Below are 23,224 nucleotides of genomic sequence, written 5' to 3'. Positions count from 1 at the left end.
CGGAAATTAATAACCAGGCCACGGCAATGAATACACATTATTTTACAAGACATGGCGATGAAATTTTTTTCATTGCCGTGATTTTTTTTCATTTCCATAGCAAATTTTGGCCACGGAAACCACGGAAATGAAAGCATGGCGATGAAAATCAAGCCATTAAATATAAATAATTAAAAAAGTATTAACTATTCGAAGAAACAAATACTTTATAAGATGAATATTTTCAAAATGCTTTCTTTTGAATGCTTACTCAAGAAGACAAACTTAATTTTATAGAAGTTATATCTATCCACGGCGATGAAAGAAAAAATGTCCAGTGACCAAAAACAAATATAACTTTCACTTTAGCGCGAAAACGTGGGCACCTGTGTACCTCTTTCCACGTCGAGTAGTTAGGCGACACTTGTAAAAAACGATTAGCGCACCGTGGGGGGGACCCAAGTTCATAGATTAAACAATATCCTTGATCATGTTTAGGTCACGGCGATGAAATGTAGTTCTGGGACACATGATTTTTCACTTACCGTTCGTTATATTCTTTATTTATTTGAATAAATGTATTTCGTAACAATACTTTAACTATTAATGTATCAAATGAAACTAAGTTTAAATCTAAACACTCAATATTTTTTCATCATTGAAGAATAATACAAAACGAGATGACCTGGGGACAAACACGGCAATGAAAGATTTGGAGGTTTAATATTTTTTTGTAAAATATCCATTAATCCTATTGATAAAATATTTAGTGCTCCATATGAATTACTATTCCACATAACCGGAAAAAAATATTAGAAAATTAGAACTTTGTTTTTTAGTAGCGATTTCATTGATGCCACGCAAATTTTGGCCGCGGGAAATTCACCCAGAAGTCAATGTGAAAACATAACTTCTTCGTGCATTGCCATTGGTGAGATTCAGCGATTCTTCAACTGTATGTTTATCAAATTAACGTCAAAATTGGTCAACCTACTGAAAATAATGAACTCTACAACATATGACAACATCAACAACAGGATAAAATTTAGTTTAGCCACGTTTAGCGCTGATAAATACCAAATCAGTAGGTACCTTGCGTCTGTATAATATGTATAATAGTTACCCGATAAATATGGTCTTAACTAGTTGTGGTAGTAAACCTAACTAATGTTCTAAATTAACCTTTCAGCGGCAGCCTGGAGGAACATGGTGGACGCGGATCTCGATGACGTCGCGTTCTTGGCCGGTAAGCACTTTCACAATCATAATCACACCTAGCATGGGACACAAGACGAGCACGACAAGACGTGGAAAATAGTAAAAAAACCATACACACTGAAAACGATACAATCCACGACGCAACATGCCTCTGATGGTAGTGTGAGAGCTGCCTAATTTCTTTGGTCCAGCCCCTGTATTTTGTAACTTTTTGGGCGTTAGCAACCGGTGATAATTATTGGTATCAACTTAGAGACTTATTAAACGAAAACACAACAAATTTTAATGAATTAAATAATGCTCTAAGATAACAGCCATTTTATAACAACCAATCCCACTCGGCAAAATACTTACGGGGGCAGGGCCTGAAAAACCTGCTAACCTAACCTAAACGGCCATAGGTTTCATACAAATTAAAACTCTGAAAACACTTACTGGTAGTAAATAAAAATGTAAAAGGTACCTACATAAACAAATGAAAGTCCTGAAAAACACCCAGCTAAATAAAAACCCAATAAAATACTAAATAATTCACTGTAATTCGTCAGATACAGTACGCCTCGCCTGTCGTTTGTTTCTCTCGAAGTCGAGCATAATTTATAAGCTTACGTCCTGTAACCAGAGATTTCACTCTACCCCGTGTTGTGTATGTAATTCTAAAGCTGCAAATTGACGGCATTAGGTTGACGATGACGTGTCGCAACCGTCAACTGGTTTCTGTGTATATCGAGTAGTGTGTCATATCGCTATTATAGCCACCAATAAACTTAAAAATACATAGAACTCTGGGTTCTATCTCCCGAGACATCGGTTCGTTATGGACATCGTTAACGTTTAATGTGGTTTCCATCAATCAAAGAACCGTATACCAATGTCGAATCGCGATATACCGCGTGATGTTTATCTGTGTTGGTCTTTTAAGACTAGTAGTGTAACTAGGGTACCATGGAGAGTGGACACTACTTTTAAGAGGTCCTACAGCCTACGTGTAAACACATTCTGTACCTATGCTGAAATAATTATGCCATTTCAAGCGTTTATTTGTCATCTGAAATCGTTGCAGTCGTTTAGGAGCTATTTCAGCATCCGGAGCCACATGAAAAACACACAGACACGTGAAACATATAAAAACTCTCTTTTTGTATTGATTTTAAATACCACTAAAGTGCCGTTGCGCCTGATGCAGCCACATATCGTCGGCCGCCAATTTACGCCCTAAAACCTACCCTTTTTAAGGTAAACACATTTGCTATGCTGACATAATTACGCCGGCTCACGCTTCGCTTTCTTTTTGCGTGCATTAATATTCAGAACTTGTGCAATGGAAAAAAGGGGTTAATTTGGACTGATCAAATTAGCTTTGCTGGTGAAATGAGAAAAAAGATATAAAGGACCAAAAAATGTACTTGTACTTACATTACAAAATGGTTGGTCATAGGTCTAAGGGGTGATTTTACAAACTAGACCCTTCACCAAACATTGTTTACACTGCAAAGCAAGAAAGAGAATGATTTAGCTTGTTATGTGAATGCTATATCGACACCTAAAATAGTTTTACCTACATAGGCAAGGGTCGCCTCGACCGATCAAATATTCATCAATGTCGCATCAATCAAGTGTCAGAAAGTTACATGATTAGGTAAGGGAAGAAAAAACAGAGTATAGGTACATAGATATCTACGTATTGGGTGCAAAATGCACATCTTCTACCGTATCGAACATTCAGCATGAAGGCATTTTTAATGATATACCTACTTGTAAGTATATCGAACATTAGCAGCCGTGTCTACAAAACAGTAGGTACAATACTCTTTATTTGCACCAAAACAGAACAAAAAGGCGGCCTTATTGCTTATTTATAGCAATCTGTATCTGTACCTTACAACCTTTGGACGGAAGAGAGTTATAAAAATAAATAAAATACACTAAAAACGAGTAAATAATATAACTGTCTATATAGTGTCTCAACTAAATCTTCCTCCACAGACTCGGACAAGGCACGCGAGGCGCGCTCGCTCCGCTCCGCTCCGGTGGCGGTGTGCTCGCAGCGGCGCGCGCTGTGCCTCGCCGCGGTCGTGTTCTCCACGCTGTTTGCTATCGCGCTGCTGCTGGTGTACGCTGCTCCTTCACCCGGTATGTACGAGGCTCGCTCCGCTCCGCTCCGGTGGCGGTGTGCTCGCAGCGGCGCGCGCTGTGCCTCGCCGCGGTCGTGTTCTCCACGCTGTTTGCTATCGCGCTGCTGCTGGTGTACGCTGCTCCTTCACCCGGTATGTACGAGGCTCGCTCCGCTCCGCTCCGGTGGCGGTGTGCTCGCAGCGGCGCGCGCTGTGCCTCGCCGCGGTCGTGTTCTCCACGCTGTTTGCTATCGCGCTGCTGCTGGTGTACGCTGCTCCTTCACCCGGTATGTACGAGGCTCGCTCCGCTCCGCTCCGGTGGCGGTGTGCTCGCAGTATGTAGGGTATAATAACCTACCGATAAGAAGTTTACAGATGAAAAAAAAACAGCTGTTCCATACATTTCACTATAAGTACTTACGAACTGCAATCGTACATCGTAGTCATATTTATAAGTACTTACCGAGGCGAGGCCGGTGCGTGGTGCCTTTGACGGTGATTACGTGCAGCGACCTTATAACACAACATAATATTATTATATCTGGCAGCTGCTGGGTTACCTTTATAGTTTATGTTTAGTAACTAGGTATTTATTACAACACATTTTTGTCCGCAGACTGCCCCTGCATGCCGGACAACACGCTGATCCCGGGCGCCACGCCCACCGACTCCGAGGCCGCCGCCGCTGCCGCCAACAAGTAAGGAAACCCCATGTGTACTGCTGTTGTACCTACAATCCGATAATATAATAGGAATACATAAATGAAGAGCATATAGACTTTTTCAATGTTCCTGAAAATTAGAGGCAAAGGACTAATCATCCTTTTGAGTTTGCTCCACATTCTTATGTAGGTAGGTACCACTAACTACTACGAGTAACCTAGGTTAGCTTTACCTGACAGTCAGGTGTCATCACGGCGACGCACCGCAGCAACAGCAATGGGTCCTCACCCTTTTTGGAGAAACAAGGAGCTGTGCTCGTTTGGTCGTTGCTAGTGTTATTACACTAATAAGTTTACCGTTTTTATTTGAAATTTTCTAGTGATTTACTTACCTATAAATATGCATTATCAGGGACCGCATAGCCTCCAACGGGCTGGTGTTCCCGTGGCGCGGCGCGCGGCTCCCCACCTTCGTCATACCGAAGGCCTACAGCCTGTGGCTGCACCCCAACCTGACTACTGGCGAGATGAGGGGTGAGTCACTTAAGTTTGTTTTAGCTTTGTGTATATCAGAAAGGCTAGCCCGGGGCGCACTTAAGACGTGACAAAAGTACTCCGTCGCGCTCGTTGCTAAACTTTTACGTCACGTCTTAATTGCGTTCCGTGCTAGCCGTTCAGTCTTCTTCTTAGCTAGTCGATTAGTTAGGTACTTGGTTTATCGTCATCATCGTTAAAGGATTATGGCCAGTGAGAATCAAGCATCCGCTCTTTGAACTGTGTATAAAGTGATCGACAACTGGGTCATAAAACAGAGGCACTATACTGTCAGCCAGAGATAATACTGTCAGCCAGAGAGAAGTCTGACATCAGGGATCCATGGAGCAGTGGATCTAGCCGCTGAAGCCAATGCCGCAGTACACTAGGAGAATGGACTCGGGTTGGTGAGACCACTCAGAACAGCGTCAGTAGATAACTGCCCGTGGTGCGCCGGAGAATATAGTAAGGAAACCACACATCTAGTAGTGTTTGTCAACGTGGTGAAAAAAATATGGTCAGTCAGCAAAATAGCGTCAGTAGATGACTGACCGGTTGCACCGGAAAATATCGTGAGGACACCTGCACATATAGATGTGTGAACCCACCAACCCGCAGTGGACCAGCGTAGTGAGAAATGGTTCAAGATTAGGAAGGCAGTAAAGACGAAGAGGATTTGAACAAGGGTTCCATTTGAGAGAGATTCTGCTGTTACTACTACTTCATGTACTTTTATAGTCCTTTTTTATTTGCCCATGCTCTTTCTAGGGCACTCTATTTTGACTATTCTGTCTAATAACTAAACATTCTTTCCCTTCACAGGCGAAGTCTCCATAGACTTCAAAGTGGACCGAGACACAACCTTCGTGGTCATCAACCAACGCGACATGAACGTGACCGAACGTGCGCTGTTCAAGTCGGGCGGCGCCGCGGGGCCGAAGATAGCGCGCGCGCTGGACTACCCACCCGCCGACCAGACTTATATCGAGTTTAAGGTTAGTACTGTGGGGTTACCACCACCGATCCTTAGTAATTAACAATCCTAAGGCCCGGCGCCCAGTAGGGCGTGCAAAACCGGAAGCTTTTCAAAACCGGTTTTGAATTTTCGGTTTTCAGCCTCAAAACCGGGTAACCGGTTTTTCACCGGTTTTGATATTACTTAAATATTTTTTGTCATACAGTACTAATTAAACAAGGAACCCATATTCTTATACAAATACAAATACAAATACAAATAAGTTTATTTACCAAAAAACACAGTTACATTATTTGGATAATTAAATAAAACAGCATAATGAGGGTACTTTGAATTATTAACTCCAATGTTACCGGTAAACTCTGCACTAGGCGAGCCTGTATCGCAGAGATCGTGAGCAATTTGATTGCCAGAGACGGAGAAGGCGGTATGAGCGGGAGCGGATTAATGGGTGGTTATGAGTAGTATTATTAAATACATATAAATCTATTTTATGGGTGGGATAGATAAATATATATATGTATGTATATAAAAATATATGTATGTATTAGAATGTGAGTGTGTGTAGTATAATATTGTTTACATATTTATAATTATGTGTAATTTACAGTTTCGATAATTATAGTGTACAAAAAAGAATTTATTTATTTAAAGATATTCAGTTGAATTATAATTTAGTTGTAGTATGTTACATTTAGGCTACTTGAGCGATGAGTTTTTCAGTTTGGTCGTAAGTCTTAGATAGAGATATCCACAAAACATACGAATAAAACATTTTTTATGATATTATACTTACCTATTTTTAATCAACCATATGACAAATTAATAATTTAGCGAACAGGAAAAAAAGTTAAATAAGAATTATCACAGTACTTACTGTTATCACATCTAAAAAAAAGTGTGTGGCACCTTAATGGTGTTTTTATATCGTTCTGTTATCATCAATAATTGTATATTTTAAACATACAGGCAGATTTTGAAAAAAAAACATTTATAGTCTGATTCTTACGACCACTTTATAGTAGCAGTAAGATGATGAATGTTTTTTTGATGTACCTATTACAGATTTGTTCATATCAACGCAACGAAAGAAAGCCTAACTCATTGATGGACACGACTGCATTTGATTTGACGTCCTCAACACTTCATGAAAAAAGTCCATAACGTCGAATGCAGTCCCCGCACTTGGCCTAATTATATTTTCAACAACGGTCAATGCAGTCCTGTTTTACCTAGAGTTTGTATGAAGACCACCTTGTTGTGCTTTATTGGGCCAGATTTCAACGTTATAATTATGTGCACCCAGAGTACCTTTTTTTCACACAGCAATAAGTTTTCATACAGCAAAAAATGTGAACTCACACGCACACATCGGTCACTGACGTCGTGTTTGCTTACTGCGCCTAGGCAGAGTGCCGGCATGTGCACCAGAAAATCGTCACTCAATTTCCATACAATATTTTAGTGTTTTTTATGAGTTTCACCATTAATCTAGTGTCCATCAGTGTGCCAACCGATATACAAATTCTTTTATTTTTAGAGTTTATGGGTTCAACTTCTAATGTATGTAAAAAAGTATATAAAAATACGATCAAAATCGGTGAAAACCAGGTTTTCGGTTTCCGGTTTTGAACTCTCAAAACCGGTTATGAAAAACCGTGATATATTGTCCGGTTAACCGGTTTTCCGGTTAACCGGTTAACCGGTTTTGCACGCCCTAGCGCCCAGTGATGGCATCGGCAAGAATCAGGATTTTAGGACATAGATAACATAAAACATTAAGGACGCTCTTCGCCAATCGAGGGTTGGAAATTTAAGGGTGTATGGATCTGACACATGTTTGACAGTCAAGCGACGCTTTTTGGTAGCTGTAGAAGGTTTCATTATACTTCAGAGAGTGAAGTTTTGAAGTCATAAGCATCTAAAGAAACCTAGACATCTATCTCTAAGTAAGTAAGTAGCATATCTACCGTAGAGATGATCAACGAGAAATTCTGAACGTAACTGAACGTGCGTTGTTCAAGTCGGGCGGCGCCGCGGGGCCGAAGATAGCGCGCGCGCTGGACTACCCGCCTGCTGACCAGACCTATATCGAGTTTAAGGTACGAATAATACTGGAGAAATGGAAAAAAAGGTTTCTGAGGCTTCTAGGAATGGTCTATAGTAGAAAACATCGAAAGTAAACCTGTGGAGTTTGCACCACCGAGCATTACCAATTATTAAGCAGCGTCGCGCGCTTGTCAAATCTCCACGTCAGATTTGACAAGCGAGCGACGCAAGTAACTATTATGAAGATAGATGTTTGACGCTGCTTATGGATTATTAATTGCTAATGCGTCGGTTGGTACGGTAGCTAGAGAAGTGGACTAGTTAGAAAGTTTCTTAGACTTCAGAAGGTGGTATAAACATTGTAAGGAAACCAGCACATCTACATCTAAGTAAGAAGCATAATATCCAGCGTGGTCATCAACCAACGAGACATGAACGTGACTGAACGTGCGCTGTTCAAGTCGGGCGGCGCCGCGGGGCCGAAGATAGCGCGCGCGCTGGACTACCCGCCAGCCGACCAGACTTACATCGAGTTTAAGGTATTATAATACTTGAGAAGTGGAAAATAAGGTTATTTAGACTTCCAAGAAACCATCGAAGAAACTTTAAAAGAAATCGTATAGAAAACCTGCACATCTAGATCTGATATCTACAGCTATCTACCACCACACCGACACAATCCTTAAGCAGCGTCGCGGGCTTGTCATATTTGATATAACTTTTATGAATCTGACAGATGTTTGACCGTCGAGCGACGGCGACGCTGCTTATGGATTGTTAATTGCTAATATGGTTACACGGTCTTTACACGATGATGATGACACAGAATTTTGCGTGCGACCAACAAACTTTTCGCCCACAAAGTAAATGATGCTTAACAAAACACATTCTGTGGCGAATGGCTTTTTCTTTCTTTCTTCTTTCTTAAATAAGCGTTTTTTTTCCAGGACAAGCTGCGTCGCAAGTACAACTACACGCTGAGCCTGCGCTTCATCACGCGGCTGGAGAGGAGCGCCGAGCAGCGCGGCCTGTTCCTCGCCGGGAACCATAAACAGTGAGCTATATATATATACTTATTATACAGTGTGTTGCAAAAGGGTATACTAAGCCGAAATAGGTCACCTAAGGCCCTAAGGCGAATTTCCAAAATTCTTGAACGAAATTTGTTCAGTTACTATTGATCTCCTGATTTATCCATTTTCGGCTTATTATACCACTAGCTGTCCCCGCGCGCTTCGCTTCGCCTTAAAAAGTTTTCCCGTGGGAATTCCGGGATAAAAAGTAGCCTATGTTCTTTCCCAGGGTCTAGAACGTATTTATACCAAATTTCATTCAAATCCGTTCAGTAGTTTTGGCGTGAAAGAGTAACAGACAGACAGACAGACAGACAGACAGACAGACACAGTTACTTTCGCATTTATAATATTAGTTAGGATTTTTACTACATTACACCCTAAACCTTAAGTAACCTAAAGTAAGTAATAGAAGCCCAGGATTAACGAAGACAGTCGTCCAAAAAGCGTACAACGAATCAAGCGTGATATAGCGCTATAACGTGGGTGATCACGTCGGGTTCACCATACACTAATTATTGAGGAGCGCCGAGCAGCGCGGCCTCTTCCTCGCCGGGAACCATAAACAGTGAGTAGTTTCCACTAAACATTAGCAATCGACAATCCTAAGGGAGGGGCGGTTAACACAGAGAAAACTGGGTACCAGCGCCCCGGTAGCTTTAGATTAAATATTTTCTTGCGCTTATCGGCGCTGCCGCTGCCGCTGGTTAGTCAAATATATGAAACTTACAGATCTATAGGAGTCGGCAGCCAGCGTTCTATTATGTGTATATATCCCTGTCCCTGTTTGTCCCTGATTGTCCGTAAAGTATGAAGTTGGTAACTTGTACTTGGTCAAGGCAAGCATCTGTACCTAAGTACAGATGCTTGCCGGTGGTGATCGGATACGCAACAGAAGCACTAAATAAATAACTACAATCAGCTGCATAAGTATATAGCTATACACTTTTGATCCTTGTCAATCTGAAACCGCCTATCCATTCATTGAAACATTGTTGGTTCGTCAGTTTGTCAAGGTACAGAAGTGTATAACTACTAATAGAATAGGTATTCTTTATTTGTACACAAAAATATAAACAAAAATGACAAAAAACTTAATCGAACACATATGTACAAATAGGGGCTTATCGCTTAAAGCGATTTCTTCCAGGCAACCTTTGGGTGGAAGGATATTTCGATGCAAAGGGTTAAGTGTACTTATTCAGTTGACCGTTCAATAAAAATGTTTATAATATTAATTTTTAATCACTTAATTTTTATCTTCCAGCCGCTGCGCCATGTCCCGGTTCTGGCTGACGCACGCGCGCTCCGCGTTCCCCTGCCTCGACGAGCCGCACTTCCGGGCCTCGTTCAAACTCACTGTGGTCCGGGATCGGTAAGATATTGTCTATTTCATCATCGTTATTAATCATGTAGGTACCAAAGACAATATCATCATACTTCGCCGGTGTTCCGCAAGGAGGTGTCTCTTCTCCTCCACTTTTACTTTACTACACCCATTCTATAACCTCCTGACACCTGGCGTGCTATGAGTAGGACATTGAAAAAAAATATAATATATAGTTTAAAAATACCTATATTAAAAGTTTTATGGAGTATCCCTGTTATTCCTTTAAAGTTTTATAAAGTACCTATCCCTTAAACAATTTGTTCTTTGACAAAGTGACTAAACAGTTCAGTAGTATTTTTTTTAAAAAATTTAAAATTTTAATAACAGTGTATATGTCGCAGGCATCTGGTTTAATCTCCTGTTTGATTGAACCGCTAGCCCGTTCATTGGATGACGCTACTCAGTTGAATGACTAAAGAACAACTCGTCAAGTGGTTGACTGTAACGTCCAACGTCTTGACTGAACGTTATTCAGCGAAGTCGTTAAATGGGATATAGTATAGCAACTTTGTAATGCCTGGTTAGGATAAACATGACCAGACAAGAGTCAACAAAAAGACTATGTTACAAAGCTCTCATCTCACAAATTAACTAAACAATAACAATAAACGTAGGTACCTTGATATTGTTGTTTATAATTATCCAGTTTCAGCACATTTTTTTCTTTGAAACTATCCGCCGGCGGTGTAATAATAGGTAAATTCATGTTGTAACACTATTTTAACACAAATAACACACTTTAAAGATAATTCATTTGCAAAAAACTAACAATATAGGTGCTTTTTGTGTCAGCTGTTAGCTGTTAGACGCCATATTGGTTTTATTCACCACCTGACTGATTTTAAGTCAGCTAACTAGTTGGACGTTTTGTGACGCTTGTACAATCAACGTTCGGCCTAGTCATACAACTGAATAGCGTCATCCAATGAACGGGCTAGCGGTTCAATCAAACAGGAGATTAAACCAGATGCCTGCGACATATACATTTATACCTCTCGGGGTCAGGAGGATAAGCTATTTAACGACACCTATTTGCCTCTTCCATATAGAAAATACTATAACTATGGTTGTATTTCTACGTCTCAACATCTATTCTATTCTGTTATAGATTTCACGTGTCACTGACCAACATGCCGATAGTGGCTACTGAGGAAGCTGGCTTCTACTTGGGACACAGATTGGTAAGCGTTTCATACCTACCCACGATGTTAAATAAAAATAAATGTTATTTGTGAATTACATAGTCAACTTTTTATCTTGAAATCCTGACGACAAACACTTACGGCGTATCAAGGCGGGAATAAGATTCCGCTAGGTAATTGCTTGACGAAATTCGAAGTTTTGGATCGCTGCTGCGTTAACTAAAGGCTGATTCACACACTGTTTAGTGCGTGTGTTTAGTAGACGTACCTACATTGCTTGGCTTGTAGTATGTACTTATATAGTATTTGCAAAACTTTTGAATCTGCCGTAGATACTCAGCTGTAGTGACAGCCCTCTGAATCTTCATTACTTCAGCAGTTCACCCAACGAACCAAATTGCGACCACAGCAGATCATCCATGTATTAACTAACTATCCTATCTATGTGGTTGTCTGAAAGATATTACTTTTAGTAATAAGGCCGTCGATTGTACTATTTATTTTCTTTTCCATGTTTGTAAAACTGTTTCTGTTTGTGAGCAATAAAGAGTATTTTATCTCTATCCCTCTTCCAGCTACAAGACGAGTTCGCCCCCTCCCCGCCCATGTCGCCTCATATGATCCGTCCATCGCGGTCGAAATACAAAAAAAGTGTAGTTAAAAAGGCAGTCCAAAAAGGTGGCCTTATTCCTTATAGCAATGGACAACATTTCAAAAAACTAAAGCTGCTATAAATCGAAAACCATTTCGAGATTTAGCTCTAAAGGCCACAAAAAAAATGTTTTTGTATTTTTTGGATGTATCATTTTCGAGAAAATCATAAAATAGTAAAAAAGTGCTGATGACGTCATGCATCAGGTGCGATGCATTTTGATGATCAAAGCGTATAGATTTAAAAACAAAGTAACTGTCACTTTCATTTTTGATTGACGTTGACGTTTTATCGTGACGTTGTTGTTTATTTGGGTCATTTTCATTAATTCTGTTCTGACACTTTCTGACAATTTTTTATTTTTATTATTAAGAGATGACCTCTATTTAATATGTCCCAGAGCATGCCACCGCCTACACAGCTGAAAAAATGCTTCTGCTTAATTTTTTAACATGATAAGTACCTACTTTCCATCATCAGAAATATCAAGGTTATTTGAAAATGACCCATTTGTTGGTTGGCATGTAAACAAAGTTTAAATGTCACTTGTCAGTGTCATTTATGTTTTTTTGCGAGACTCAGGCAATAGACAAAAATAAAAATTGAGCCTAATATGTAACGTCACTTCCGGTTTTAAAATAATTAACTTTAAAGTTAAAAATAACATGCAAAAATTTATGTATATACAAAATAAAAAAATACGGGTCCCCTAATTTTCTATAAACTTTCCGAATAACTAATAAAAATATAGGGTAAAGAAAATGAAATGTTGTCCATTTTTACCAGACAACCTTACGATTACGTCCACGGCAGATCATCCATATTATATAACCATGAACTAACCATCCCTCTTCCAGCTACAAGACGAGTTCGCCCCCTCGCCCCCCATGTCGCCTCACATGATGTCTATCGCGGTCTGCCGGCTGCAGCGCCGCGCCGCGCCGAGCCCGCCCGACGCCACCACGGAGGCGGCTGACGAGAAGAGGGTTAATGAGGACAGGCCGAAGATTGTGAGTTTTATGGACCATGGTTTAAGGTCGAAATTATGACGATTGATGTTAGTGATCATGTCGGGGTCACCATAGATTATTTATCAAAAACCCTTGTAGCAAATGCGCGTTCAACCTATTACAGCGCCGTATTTATAGCGTATCGCGATATAGCGGCGTTTATCAATGTCGATAAACTCGTTTAATAACAGCGCTGTATTTATAGCGATTTGCGATATATGTAGAAACATTTATCTACGTCGATGACGAACCCGTGTAGCAAATGCACGTTAACCCTATTACAGCGCGTTTATCTACGTTGACAAACTCGTTTAATAACAGCGCTGTATAGCGATTTGCGATTTAGAGCCATTTATCTACATCGATAACGAACCCGTGTAGCGCCCCCATGTCGCCTCACATGATGTCTATCGCGGTCTGCCGGCTGCAGCGCCGCGCCGCGCCGAGCCCGCCCGACGCCACCACGGAGGCGGCTGACGAGAAGAGAGTTAATGAGGATAGAGCAAAGATTGTGAGTTTTAGGGTTAAATTATTAAGGGCTACTTGCACAAGCATGTTAAATGTAGATTTAGCGTTAAATCTCGATTTATGACGTAAATTTGTATGAACTGAAGTTTATTAAGTCACGATTTGACACTAAATCTAGATTTAAGATTCTTGTGCAAGACGCCCTAAGTTTATGTGTATTTTATAGCTAATTGTAATATAGCGTTGTTTATCTAGTTGATTAAAAACCCGTGAAGCGGATGCGCGTTCAATCTAATACAGCGCCGTGTTTATGGGGTATCGCGATATAGCAGCGTTTATCTACGTCGATAAAAACCCCGTGTAGCAAATGCGCGTGCAATCTATTACAGCGTCGTATTTATGGCGTATCGAGAAACAGCGCGTTTATCTACGTTCATAAACTCGTTTAATAACAGTGCTGTATTAACAGCGATTTGCGATATAGAACCATTTATCTACATCGATAACGAACCCGTGTAGCAAATGCGCGTTTCATATATTTCAGCGCGTTGTATATTTCTACGTCGATAAACTCGTTTAATAACAGCGCTGTATTTATATCGATTTGCGATATGGAACCATTTATCTACATCGATAACGAACCCGTGTAGCGTCCCTTATGTCGCTACATATGATGTCTATCGCGAATTGTAATATAGCGTTGTTTATCTACGTCGATAAAAAACCCGTGTAGCGGATGCGCGTTCAATTTAATACAGCGCCGTATTTATGGCGTATCGCGATATTGTGGTGTTTATCTACGTTGATAAACTAGTTTTATAACAGCGCTGTATTTATGGCGTATCGTGATATAGCAGCGTTTATTTATGTCGATAAACTCGTTTAATAACAGCGCTATATTTATAGTGATTTGCGATGTAGAATCATTTATCTACGTCGATAAAAATCGTATAGCAAATGCGCGTTCAACCTACTACGTTGATAACGGCGCTTGCGATATAGAACCACCTATCTCCGTCGACAACGAGCCCGTGTAGCCCCCAATGTCGCCTCACATGATGTCTATCGCGGTCTGCCGGCTGCAGCGCCGCGCCGCGCCGAGCCCGCCCGACGCCACCACGGAGGCGGCTGACGAGAAGGGGGTTAATGAGGATAGAGCGAAGATTGTAAGTTTTATGAACCACGTTTTAAGGTCGAAATTATGACGATTGATGTTAGTGATCATGTCGGGGTCACCATAGATTATTTATTAAAAACCCGTGTAGCAAATGCGCGTTCAACCTATTACGTTGATAGACTCGTTTAATAACAGCGCTGTATTTATCGCGATTTGCGATATAGGTAGAACCATTTATCTACGTCGATAACGAACCCGTGTAGCAAATACGCGTTAAACCTATTACAGCGCGTTTATCTACGTTGATAAACTCGTTTAATAACAGCGCTGTATTTATCGCTATAAATTGCGATACAGAACCATTTAACTACGTCGATAACGAACCCGTGTTGCGGATGCGCGTTTAATCTAATACAGCGCCGTATTTATGGCGTATAGCAATATTGCGGTCATTATCTACGTCGATAACGAACCCGTGTAGCAAATGCGCGTTCAACCTATTGCGTCGATAAACTCGTTTAATAACAGCGCTGTATTTATCGCTACAAATTGCGATACAGAACCATTTATCTACGTCGATAACGAGCCCGTGTAGCGCCCCCATGTCGCCTCACATGATGTCTATCGCGGTCTGCCGGCTGCAGCGCCGCGCCGCGCCGAGCCCGCCCGACGCCACCACGGAGGCGGCTGACGAAAAGAGAGTTAATGAGGATCGAGCAAAGATTGTGAGTTTTAGGAACCACGTTTTAAGGTTGAAATTTTGACGATTGATTTTAGTGATCATGTCGGGGTCACCATTGATTATTTATTAAAAACCCGTGTAGCAAATGCGAGTTCAACCTATTACGTTACTAAACTCGTTGAATAACAGCGCTGTATTTATAGCGATTTGCGATATAGGTAGACCCATTTATCTACGTCGATAACGAACCCGTGTAGCAAATGCGCGTTCAATCTAATACAGCGCCGTATTTATGGCGTATCTTGATATTGCGGTGTTTATCTACGTCGATAAACTCGTTTGGCGTATCGCGATATTGCGGTTTTTATCTATTTCGATAAACTTTTTTAATAAAAACGCTGTATTTATAGCGATTTGCGGTGTAGAAACATTTATCTACGTCCATAACGAACCCGTGTAGCAGATGCGCATTCAATTTATTACAGCTCATTTATCTACGTCGATAAACTCGTTTAATAACAGCGCTGTATTTATCGCTATAAATTGCGATACAGAACCATGTATCTACGTCACTAACGAACCCGTGTAGCGCCCCCATGTCGCCTCACATGATGTCTATCGCGGTCTGCCGGCTGCAGCGCCGCGCCGCGCCGAGCCCGCCCGACGCCACCACGGAGGGGGCTGACGAGAAGGGGAGGGGTGAGGATAAGGCGAAGATTGTAAGTTTCAGAACTACGTTTTAAGGTCGAAATTATGACGAGTGGTGTTAGTGATCATGTCGGGGTCACCATAGATTATTTATTAAAAACCCGTGTAGCAAATGCGCGTTCAACCTATTACGTTGATAAACTCGTTTGATAACAGCGCTGTATTTATAGCGATTTGCGATATAGAACCATTTATCTACGTCGATAACGAATCCGTGTAGCGGCTGCGGTGGTGTCTCAGTGTGGCTCGCCAGAGTCGACGTCACCACGGAGGTGGCTGAAAAGAAGAGGAGAAGCGAGGATAGAGTGAAGATTGTAAGTTTTAAGGTTAAAATTATGAAGTTTGTGATCATGTCGGGGTCACCATAGTTATTGAGGTTATAGATTAAGTATATATATTCATATTTTTTTTTAATGTTTATTGGGGAGAGTTGAGTATGGCGTCATTTTAATCAGCAGTATTTCATTTTGGACATTACATGGGACCCAGGTCCCCCATGTCAGGTGTCACCTGACAACAACGAAGTAAAAATAAGGCGGTTGTCATAGAAGAATAGACTGTTTAGCGTATCGGTGACAAACACTGAGTAGAAGGATTCAGACAAGTTTTCAATCGCTGACTTCCCAGAGTGGACTGACAACGATCACAAAATATGACATCTTTAAACCTCCCGAATTTTCCACCCACCTATGGATTCCTAAAATCTTTCACTTATCAACCTCCTTCCCCAGGTTAACCAACTACCCACGAAGCTACCCACGAAGCTCCCCTCAGTGGTGACTGAAGCTGCTGACGGGACCACGGCCTATGAGGACGAGCCATCACCGCCGCCGGAGATCAGCCTGTACAGCGACCAGCAGGCCATCCTGGACGACGCCGGGTGAGTGAAAGCTGCAGCTGGATATCTTTCTAAGTTTTTAAACATCCTGCTGCTGCTACATGAGTTCTTTATCGACGTCGATAACAGTGCTGTATTTATAGCGTATCGCGATGTATAGGTATTGCAAAAAGGGTAAGTATATAGTTAATAGTTAATATGCCGAAACCTACGTGTGCAGGATGACGTTATATTATTATACTTACCCTTTTTGCAACACCCTGTATATAGCGTGTTTCATGTAAACTTTAGTTTATATTCACTCGTCCACGTCATATTTTAAAGTTAAAATCCTTAAATGTCTTTCATTGCAGGCCGCTACTCGAGTGGGTTCAGAAGACGATCTCCACTTACGCCTACGAGCTAAACACTTCGTACCCACTGCCTAAACTTGGTAAGTACCATTTTATTAATCACTTAGCTGTAACGCTCACAGATAAAGAAACAGTATTAAAATGGCGGCCTGAATCACGTTGTCTCACCACATTTATAAGCCTGCTAAATTATACTTATTATTATTTTTATCTACTCCCACTTATTTAACAGCCGATATTTGCATAAGTATAGTTTCTTTTACCGTTATAGTTATCAGCACTCTGTCCCGGCTACACAGCACCGTTATCGACGTAAATAAATAAACGTCACCATCTTCGCAATTAACATAACGTGACATGATTGATGCAACGTGCATTAAACGAATTTATCTACGTCCATAAAGGTGCCGTGCAAACATCTGTAACGTAAACGTTTCATATGGGTAATCCACGATAATGTTGTTTTACAGATATCGTGGTAATAGAAGGCGGCAGTCCTTATTCCGAGGGTTGGGGTCTGATCGCGTTGTCACCGGCCATGCTGTCGGACACCAAGACCATCTCGAGACTACTGGCGCAGCAAGTGAGTCTTACCAACTTTTTGCTATATTAAGTTATGTAAGCGATAGCGCTCGCGACCTATCACGTGAGTACAACTGTACAGCGAAAAGCGGATGACTCGCTTGTGAGTCACCTCTAACAACTGGGCTTATATTACACATTTTGCTCCGAAGAGAACGCTTCTAGAGCTAAAGCCGTTTCCAAAACTGTACCTATGCTTTAATATAAACTATACAGTACAATTTAACCGTGATAGGCCGGAAAATTACATTTCGTCAAAATGGAACACAAAATCATTGGCAATCTGTCTGTGTATAGAATATTTTTTATCTCCCCCAGTGGTTCTCCGGTCTGGTCTCCCCGCGCTGGTGGAGCTCGCAGTGGCTGATGTCGGCCGTCACCACCGTGCTCATGCAGCGCGCGCCCGCCTTCAACGACGAGCAGCGAGCCGACTTGCTGCTCAGCCATGTTCTGCCAGCCTTGAGGTTTGTATACAGACAACTTTGTCAGAAAACAAAGAATTGCTGATGGGTGTAGAAAAGGAACAGTAGAGGAGACAAAACGCTACCTTGTGGAACACCGACACCATTTAGTAGTAAAGGAATAGTAGAGGCGGCAAGACAGACCCTTGTGGAACACCGGTAGATAAGTTACAAAATGAGGAAGACATAAGACACTACCTTGTGGAACACCGTCAGTCAGATGAGCTACTTCAGCTTGAATAAGATTAAGTTCATTATTTCTTATCGATGTTGTCTTCAATAGTTTGAAACCCGGTACAGCATCCTGCCTTCCTAGTCTCTAAGTTTAGGCCTTTGGAAACCAATCATTATATTAGTCAAATGCGCCACCGATTATACCAATCTTACTTATTTATGTACATTACAGACTGGACTCTAGTAGTTCAGCGAGGGCGGTGGCGGCGCCTCGACTGGAGATAGCAGACATTGAGGCCACCACTGATGAACTGTCCATACACAAGGTATACCTAAAAATTACCTACCTACACAAGGATTACTCTAAGCTATTTCTGCAGCCTTGGTGGCATTGGCATTACTGTTTTTTTTTATTTAATCCTTTATTGCACAAACATAAAAATAGGTGGACTTAATGCTATGTAAGCATTTTCTACCAGTCAACCCACAGGAGATGTAAGAAAATTTATTATAAGGTGTGCAAAAAGAAAAAAACACTTTCACTCACAAAATTTCATTATGAACATCAAATATTCGTCCAATGCTGAACAGATGACTCTTCCAAGCATCCCTATTATAATTATGTATAGCACTGACTTTCCTTACCCAATGTTAATAACACCTCTGGATGGAGTCCCACGCTATGTCTCCAGTTTAGAACTTCCTCCACTTTACCTAGCTCTAACCGGTTCTTTGGCAGAAAAGGCATGTCCACAACTACATACTTCAGCTTCCAGATTCTCATGCGACATGCATTATGATTAAAAATGTTTTATATGTGATCTTATCCCCCAGGGAGCAGCAATAGTGAGCATGGCTATAGAAGCGGTGGGCGAGGAGGCCGGTCGCGCCGCGCTGGCGCACCTACTCAAAGTACACAGGTATGTTGTTGAAGAAGAAAATGTACCGTTATAAAATTTTAGCCAACATAATAAACTGCAATTATTATTATTTAATTTGAACCCGCAAATCTCTCTCCCCGCAATATGTACCTTAAAACTTAGAAAGCTTGGTACTTAACTGGAAAATAATGCTTCACATTACGACCCATCACGTCCTCACTGCTGGTCTCCTTCCAGTGAAAGAATGTACAGAGAAAAAGTACCTACTGGGGTACCAAAGTTTCACTTGGTTTTCCTCCCCATTTGATAATACGTGGGTAATAATAATTTAGGTATATCAAAGATTTTCTCACGAAATTACCATTTCAACTCTCATAACACAAAACCCTTCTACCCCTCCCAAACAGATCAGCGTCAGCGGACGCGCGCGACCTCTGGAAGGCTCTCGCGCGGCCGGGCGTCCCACCCTCAGCGTGGGACGGGTGGTGCGAGCGCGCCGGGTACCCACTACTGACGGCACACGACAGGGGACCTGATAGACTGATCACTCAGGAAAGGTACTTAAAAAACTTTCTAAAAAGTAGTTAAAAATAACCTAACCAACGTTAAAAAAAACCCCCGACATTCAACACTAAAACTCGCATAACTTTTGAACGGCTAAGCCGATTTTGATAAAATGTGGCTGAGAACATTCCAAGTTACAGTACCTATGACTCAAAGAAAACAAATCGAAAATCCGTTCAGCCGTTTGGGAGCTACGCTGTCACAAACATATACACAGATACACAGACACCGATCTTTGAAGATGATACTCGTATAGCTCTAACAGCGTAGTCTAGAGACATGTGTTGAGGGCGTCCCACTTTCGGCTTGGGACGGGTGGTGCGAGCGCGCCGGGTACCTACTGCTGACGGCACATGGCAGGGGACCTGATAGACTGATCACTCAGGAAAGGTAACTATAGTACTTCACTAAATATCCTAACCAAAACCACAGAGTAATAACTAAGACTACAAGACAAGACTACTACTACTACTCCGACATTCAACACTAAAACTCGCATAACTTATGAGCGGCTAAGCCGATTTTGATGAAATATAGCTAGGAACATTTGGGATAACATTAGCTATGACTCAAAGAAAACAAATCGAAAATCGGTTCAGCCGTTTGGAAGCTACGCTACCACAAACAGATACACATACTCGTAGATACAAAGACTTTGCTATCTAGCAGCGTAGTCTAGAGACATCTGTTGAGGGCGTCCCACCCTCGGCTTGGGACGGGTGGTGCGAGCGCGCCGGGTACCCGCTACTGACGGCACATGACAGGGGACCTGATAGACTCATAATTCAGGAAAGGTAACAAGATTTAATAACTAAAACTGTCGGTGACATATCATTCCAGCTTCCTGCATATCTTATCAGTTAAATGGCATCATAGTCTTGGAGGAACAGGAAATGAAGGACTTATCTGAGAGAATAACCAAACTAGATCCTACCTTTTAGTAGCAAAGATTCAATCGATGTTTTGTCACAAAAAAAGGCTAACTATCATCGCTACCATACCTTTTCCTGTACATTCTCATCAACTTTCGCGGCTATCCCAACATTTAGTAGAAGCGACCAATCCCCTTTTCGTTTACTAAATGCTTCTCTTAGGCTGAAGAAGAAGTTTACTGTAACCCTCTTCCCTCCAGATTCGTGATGGCGGCTGACCCACCAGATCCAGAGCCAGGGTTCGACACCAGCCTGCTGACGGCTGACCTGCGCGCTGACTTGGATGAGATCTTCTATGAGCCTGGTGAGTGGACTGGCTGGGAATAAACATGGGTAAATTCCCATAGAAACTGTCACATTAGGTCTTGTGTATGAAGAATGCAATGAATGTGATTTCCGAAGTAGTTTGACCTAATAGGTCATGTGTTTAATAAAAACAATACGGAGCTTGGCATTTACTCCGCGCATGGTGCCTCATTGATCAAGATCCTAAGTGCTGGGCCATCTGGATTATGTCTATATGTCATAATTACATGTTGATGAGACTTTGCCCTAATAAAGGTCTTCGCACATTATAACAAGTCCACGCCAACGCGGCAGCAACTCTACTCACACTCTCGATGAGTAGTCAAATAGTTGATCCACCCAATGGTCACTAGTGGAAAACGCATCAACTTTTCTTCCGATTTTCGAAAAATATTACCGTGTACCGCTTATCAACGTGCACTCCGTCCTTCGATTATATAGTGAATGATGGCGGGCGGGGGGAAGGCACGGGGCGGACGGGTGGGCTGGCAAATGGTTGCCTGTCACGCGTCAGTCGCAAACGCATAGTCGTTGCGTGGACAACGTGTGGTCGTTGCGTGGACGACCACACCACACTTATTCAGTGTGACAGAACAGAACTTGAGTGTAAGGATTTGTTGCTATTTAAATCCATCTACTCATTCACATAAAAACCACCAATCCTTCTCCCCCAGAAACCAACCTAACAGAAATCCTAGAAGAAGACATCAACGCCACCACCACAACAACCCTACCACCGCCAACAACCCGGCGACCAGCTGTCAAACCCACCAAGCCGCCGCCGCCGCCGAAGTGGTACATACCGCTGAGCTTCGCTGTGGGCCCGTTGAAGCCAGAATACGCTGGGAAGAATCTTAGTGAGACGGTTAATGGGTGAGTAGAGAGTAGAGGTGGTTTTTTTTTGGGTTTTATTACCTGATTGGACCAGCGTGGTGTGAAATGGTCCGAGTTTACGAAGGCACTTTAGTCCTTGGGGATATATACAACGGTTCCACTCGAGAGAGCCATGTGCAGGTACTTACACGACCCCCCACAGAGTATATAACAGAATACAATAGATGGTAATACTTAGCCAGAGTTAATCAAATAATAAGCTTCTTACCTCGCTTTTTGCCCTCAAATTTCTCGGTGTGAACCCTGTAAGTAATCTGAGTAGGCGTATAACCATCCAGACTATATAAGTACTTATCAACGTACTTATTTACTTTTCAGGACTGCAGCAAACAGCACATTGGGGTCGCGGTGGGCGGAAAACGTGACGCATCTGGTCTGGATGAACGACACTGAGAGTGAGTTATTATTCTTATATTCTATCTTCTTTTAGCGTATCGGAACCATATCCCATATGATAGTTTCCCTTAGAGGCGCCACTTTGTATGCGAGAAAACGAAAACATTAACAGTTTCCCACAGAATATCAAACTTATAATAGACGGAGGTGATTTCGCTATACGTTTGCACCCACGGCATAAGTCACGAGCCGTATCGCCGTTTTTAAAAACTCAATTTCCCCCTACCGATCCAAATGGTAATCAAGCTAGCTGCTATGTCCGTTAGATACGTCCATTAGTTTGATATGAGTTAGTATCTCCTTCGGCAGCAGTCGTTAAACCTAGTCAGACCGTCGGCTGTAAAAAAAAACTGACTGTGGGTCTGCGTCTCACTTACCCGACAACTCTCTCAGAACAGCTTGCTTGTGTTGGGGTCCACCAACCCGCACTAGGCGAGCGTGGTGGACTAGGCCTAAACCCCTTCCTTCATTGGAAGGACACCCGTGCCCAGCAGTGGGGACTGCTATGGATTGTTCAATGCTCTTAATGTAATTTACATCTTGTTCCAGTGTTGATCCCCGACCTCGGCAAGCACCAGTGGGTGCGCTACAATGTGGGGGCCCGAGGGCTGTATAGAGTCGCGCCGCAGGACCCTGTTGAGGGCGAGGTAAGAGCTATTTTTGAATACCTACCCCGTAACGGTCACCGCACATATAAGCGTAACGTAAACGGATCGCTTCTTTTTCTTCTGTCAACCAGTAGAACGCGAGCTTGCGAACTCCTGGTTGACAGGATAAAAAGGCGATCCCTTTACGTTACGATGATGCATGAAGAAGCCTGTCTATGTGATGAATCACCTGTTCCGTTTATAAATAAGTCTTAGAGTACCTTGGGCAGTCAGCTGACTGGCTAACCCCTTCACCACGGTGCAAACCCTAGATGCGCCTAGTGTCTCTTGTTTGTCATCGACACGCTAACAAGAAGAAGCAGAAGTCCAATGATCACAACCTAACATACTCAGCCCTACATACAGTCATGTATACTCCCTCCAATAATAATTTATTCACACACAAAAATAGGTTAGGTACT

General features: G+C 42.1%; 1 protein-coding gene across 1 annotated transcript in view; it reads left to right on the top strand.

Moving 5' to 3' along the window:
- Positions 1-23,224, top strand: part of LOC105397679 — a 52,498-nt gene that overhangs the window by 5,856 nt on the left and 23,418 nt on the right. The window contains exons 3-22 of the mRNA XM_048624184.1: positions 1,169-1,225; positions 3,184-3,330; positions 3,928-4,009; positions 4,386-4,507; positions 5,330-5,502; positions 8,480-8,586; positions 9,873-9,980; positions 11,104-11,176; positions 12,647-12,799; positions 16,506-16,654; positions 16,966-17,045; positions 17,436-17,548; positions 17,866-18,011; positions 18,415-18,508; positions 19,017-19,102; positions 19,471-19,620; positions 20,760-20,863; positions 21,540-21,738; positions 22,078-22,154; positions 22,705-22,802. Coding sequence (XP_048480141.1) covers positions 1,169-1,225; positions 3,184-3,330; positions 3,928-4,009; positions 4,386-4,507; positions 5,330-5,502; positions 8,480-8,586; positions 9,873-9,980; positions 11,104-11,176; positions 12,647-12,799; positions 16,506-16,654; positions 16,966-17,045; positions 17,436-17,548; positions 17,866-18,011; positions 18,415-18,508; positions 19,017-19,102; positions 19,471-19,620; positions 20,760-20,863; positions 21,540-21,738; positions 22,078-22,154; positions 22,705-22,802 — 2,318 coding nt within the window. The remainder of the gene's footprint in view (positions 1-1,168; positions 1,226-3,183; positions 3,331-3,927; positions 4,010-4,385; positions 4,508-5,329; positions 5,503-8,479; positions 8,587-9,872; positions 9,981-11,103; positions 11,177-12,646; positions 12,800-16,505; positions 16,655-16,965; positions 17,046-17,435; positions 17,549-17,865; positions 18,012-18,414; positions 18,509-19,016; positions 19,103-19,470; positions 19,621-20,759; positions 20,864-21,539; positions 21,739-22,077; positions 22,155-22,704; positions 22,803-23,224) is intronic.

The sequence above is a fragment of the Plutella xylostella genome, chromosome 11 (assembly GCF_932276165.1).
Source record: "Plutella xylostella chromosome 11, ilPluXylo3.1, whole genome shotgun sequence".
Classification (NCBI taxonomy): Eukaryota; Metazoa; Arthropoda; class Insecta; order Lepidoptera; family Plutellidae; genus Plutella; species Plutella xylostella.
Note: the sequence above shows the minus strand (reverse complement) of the source record. Positions and strands in the feature narration are given on the sequence as shown.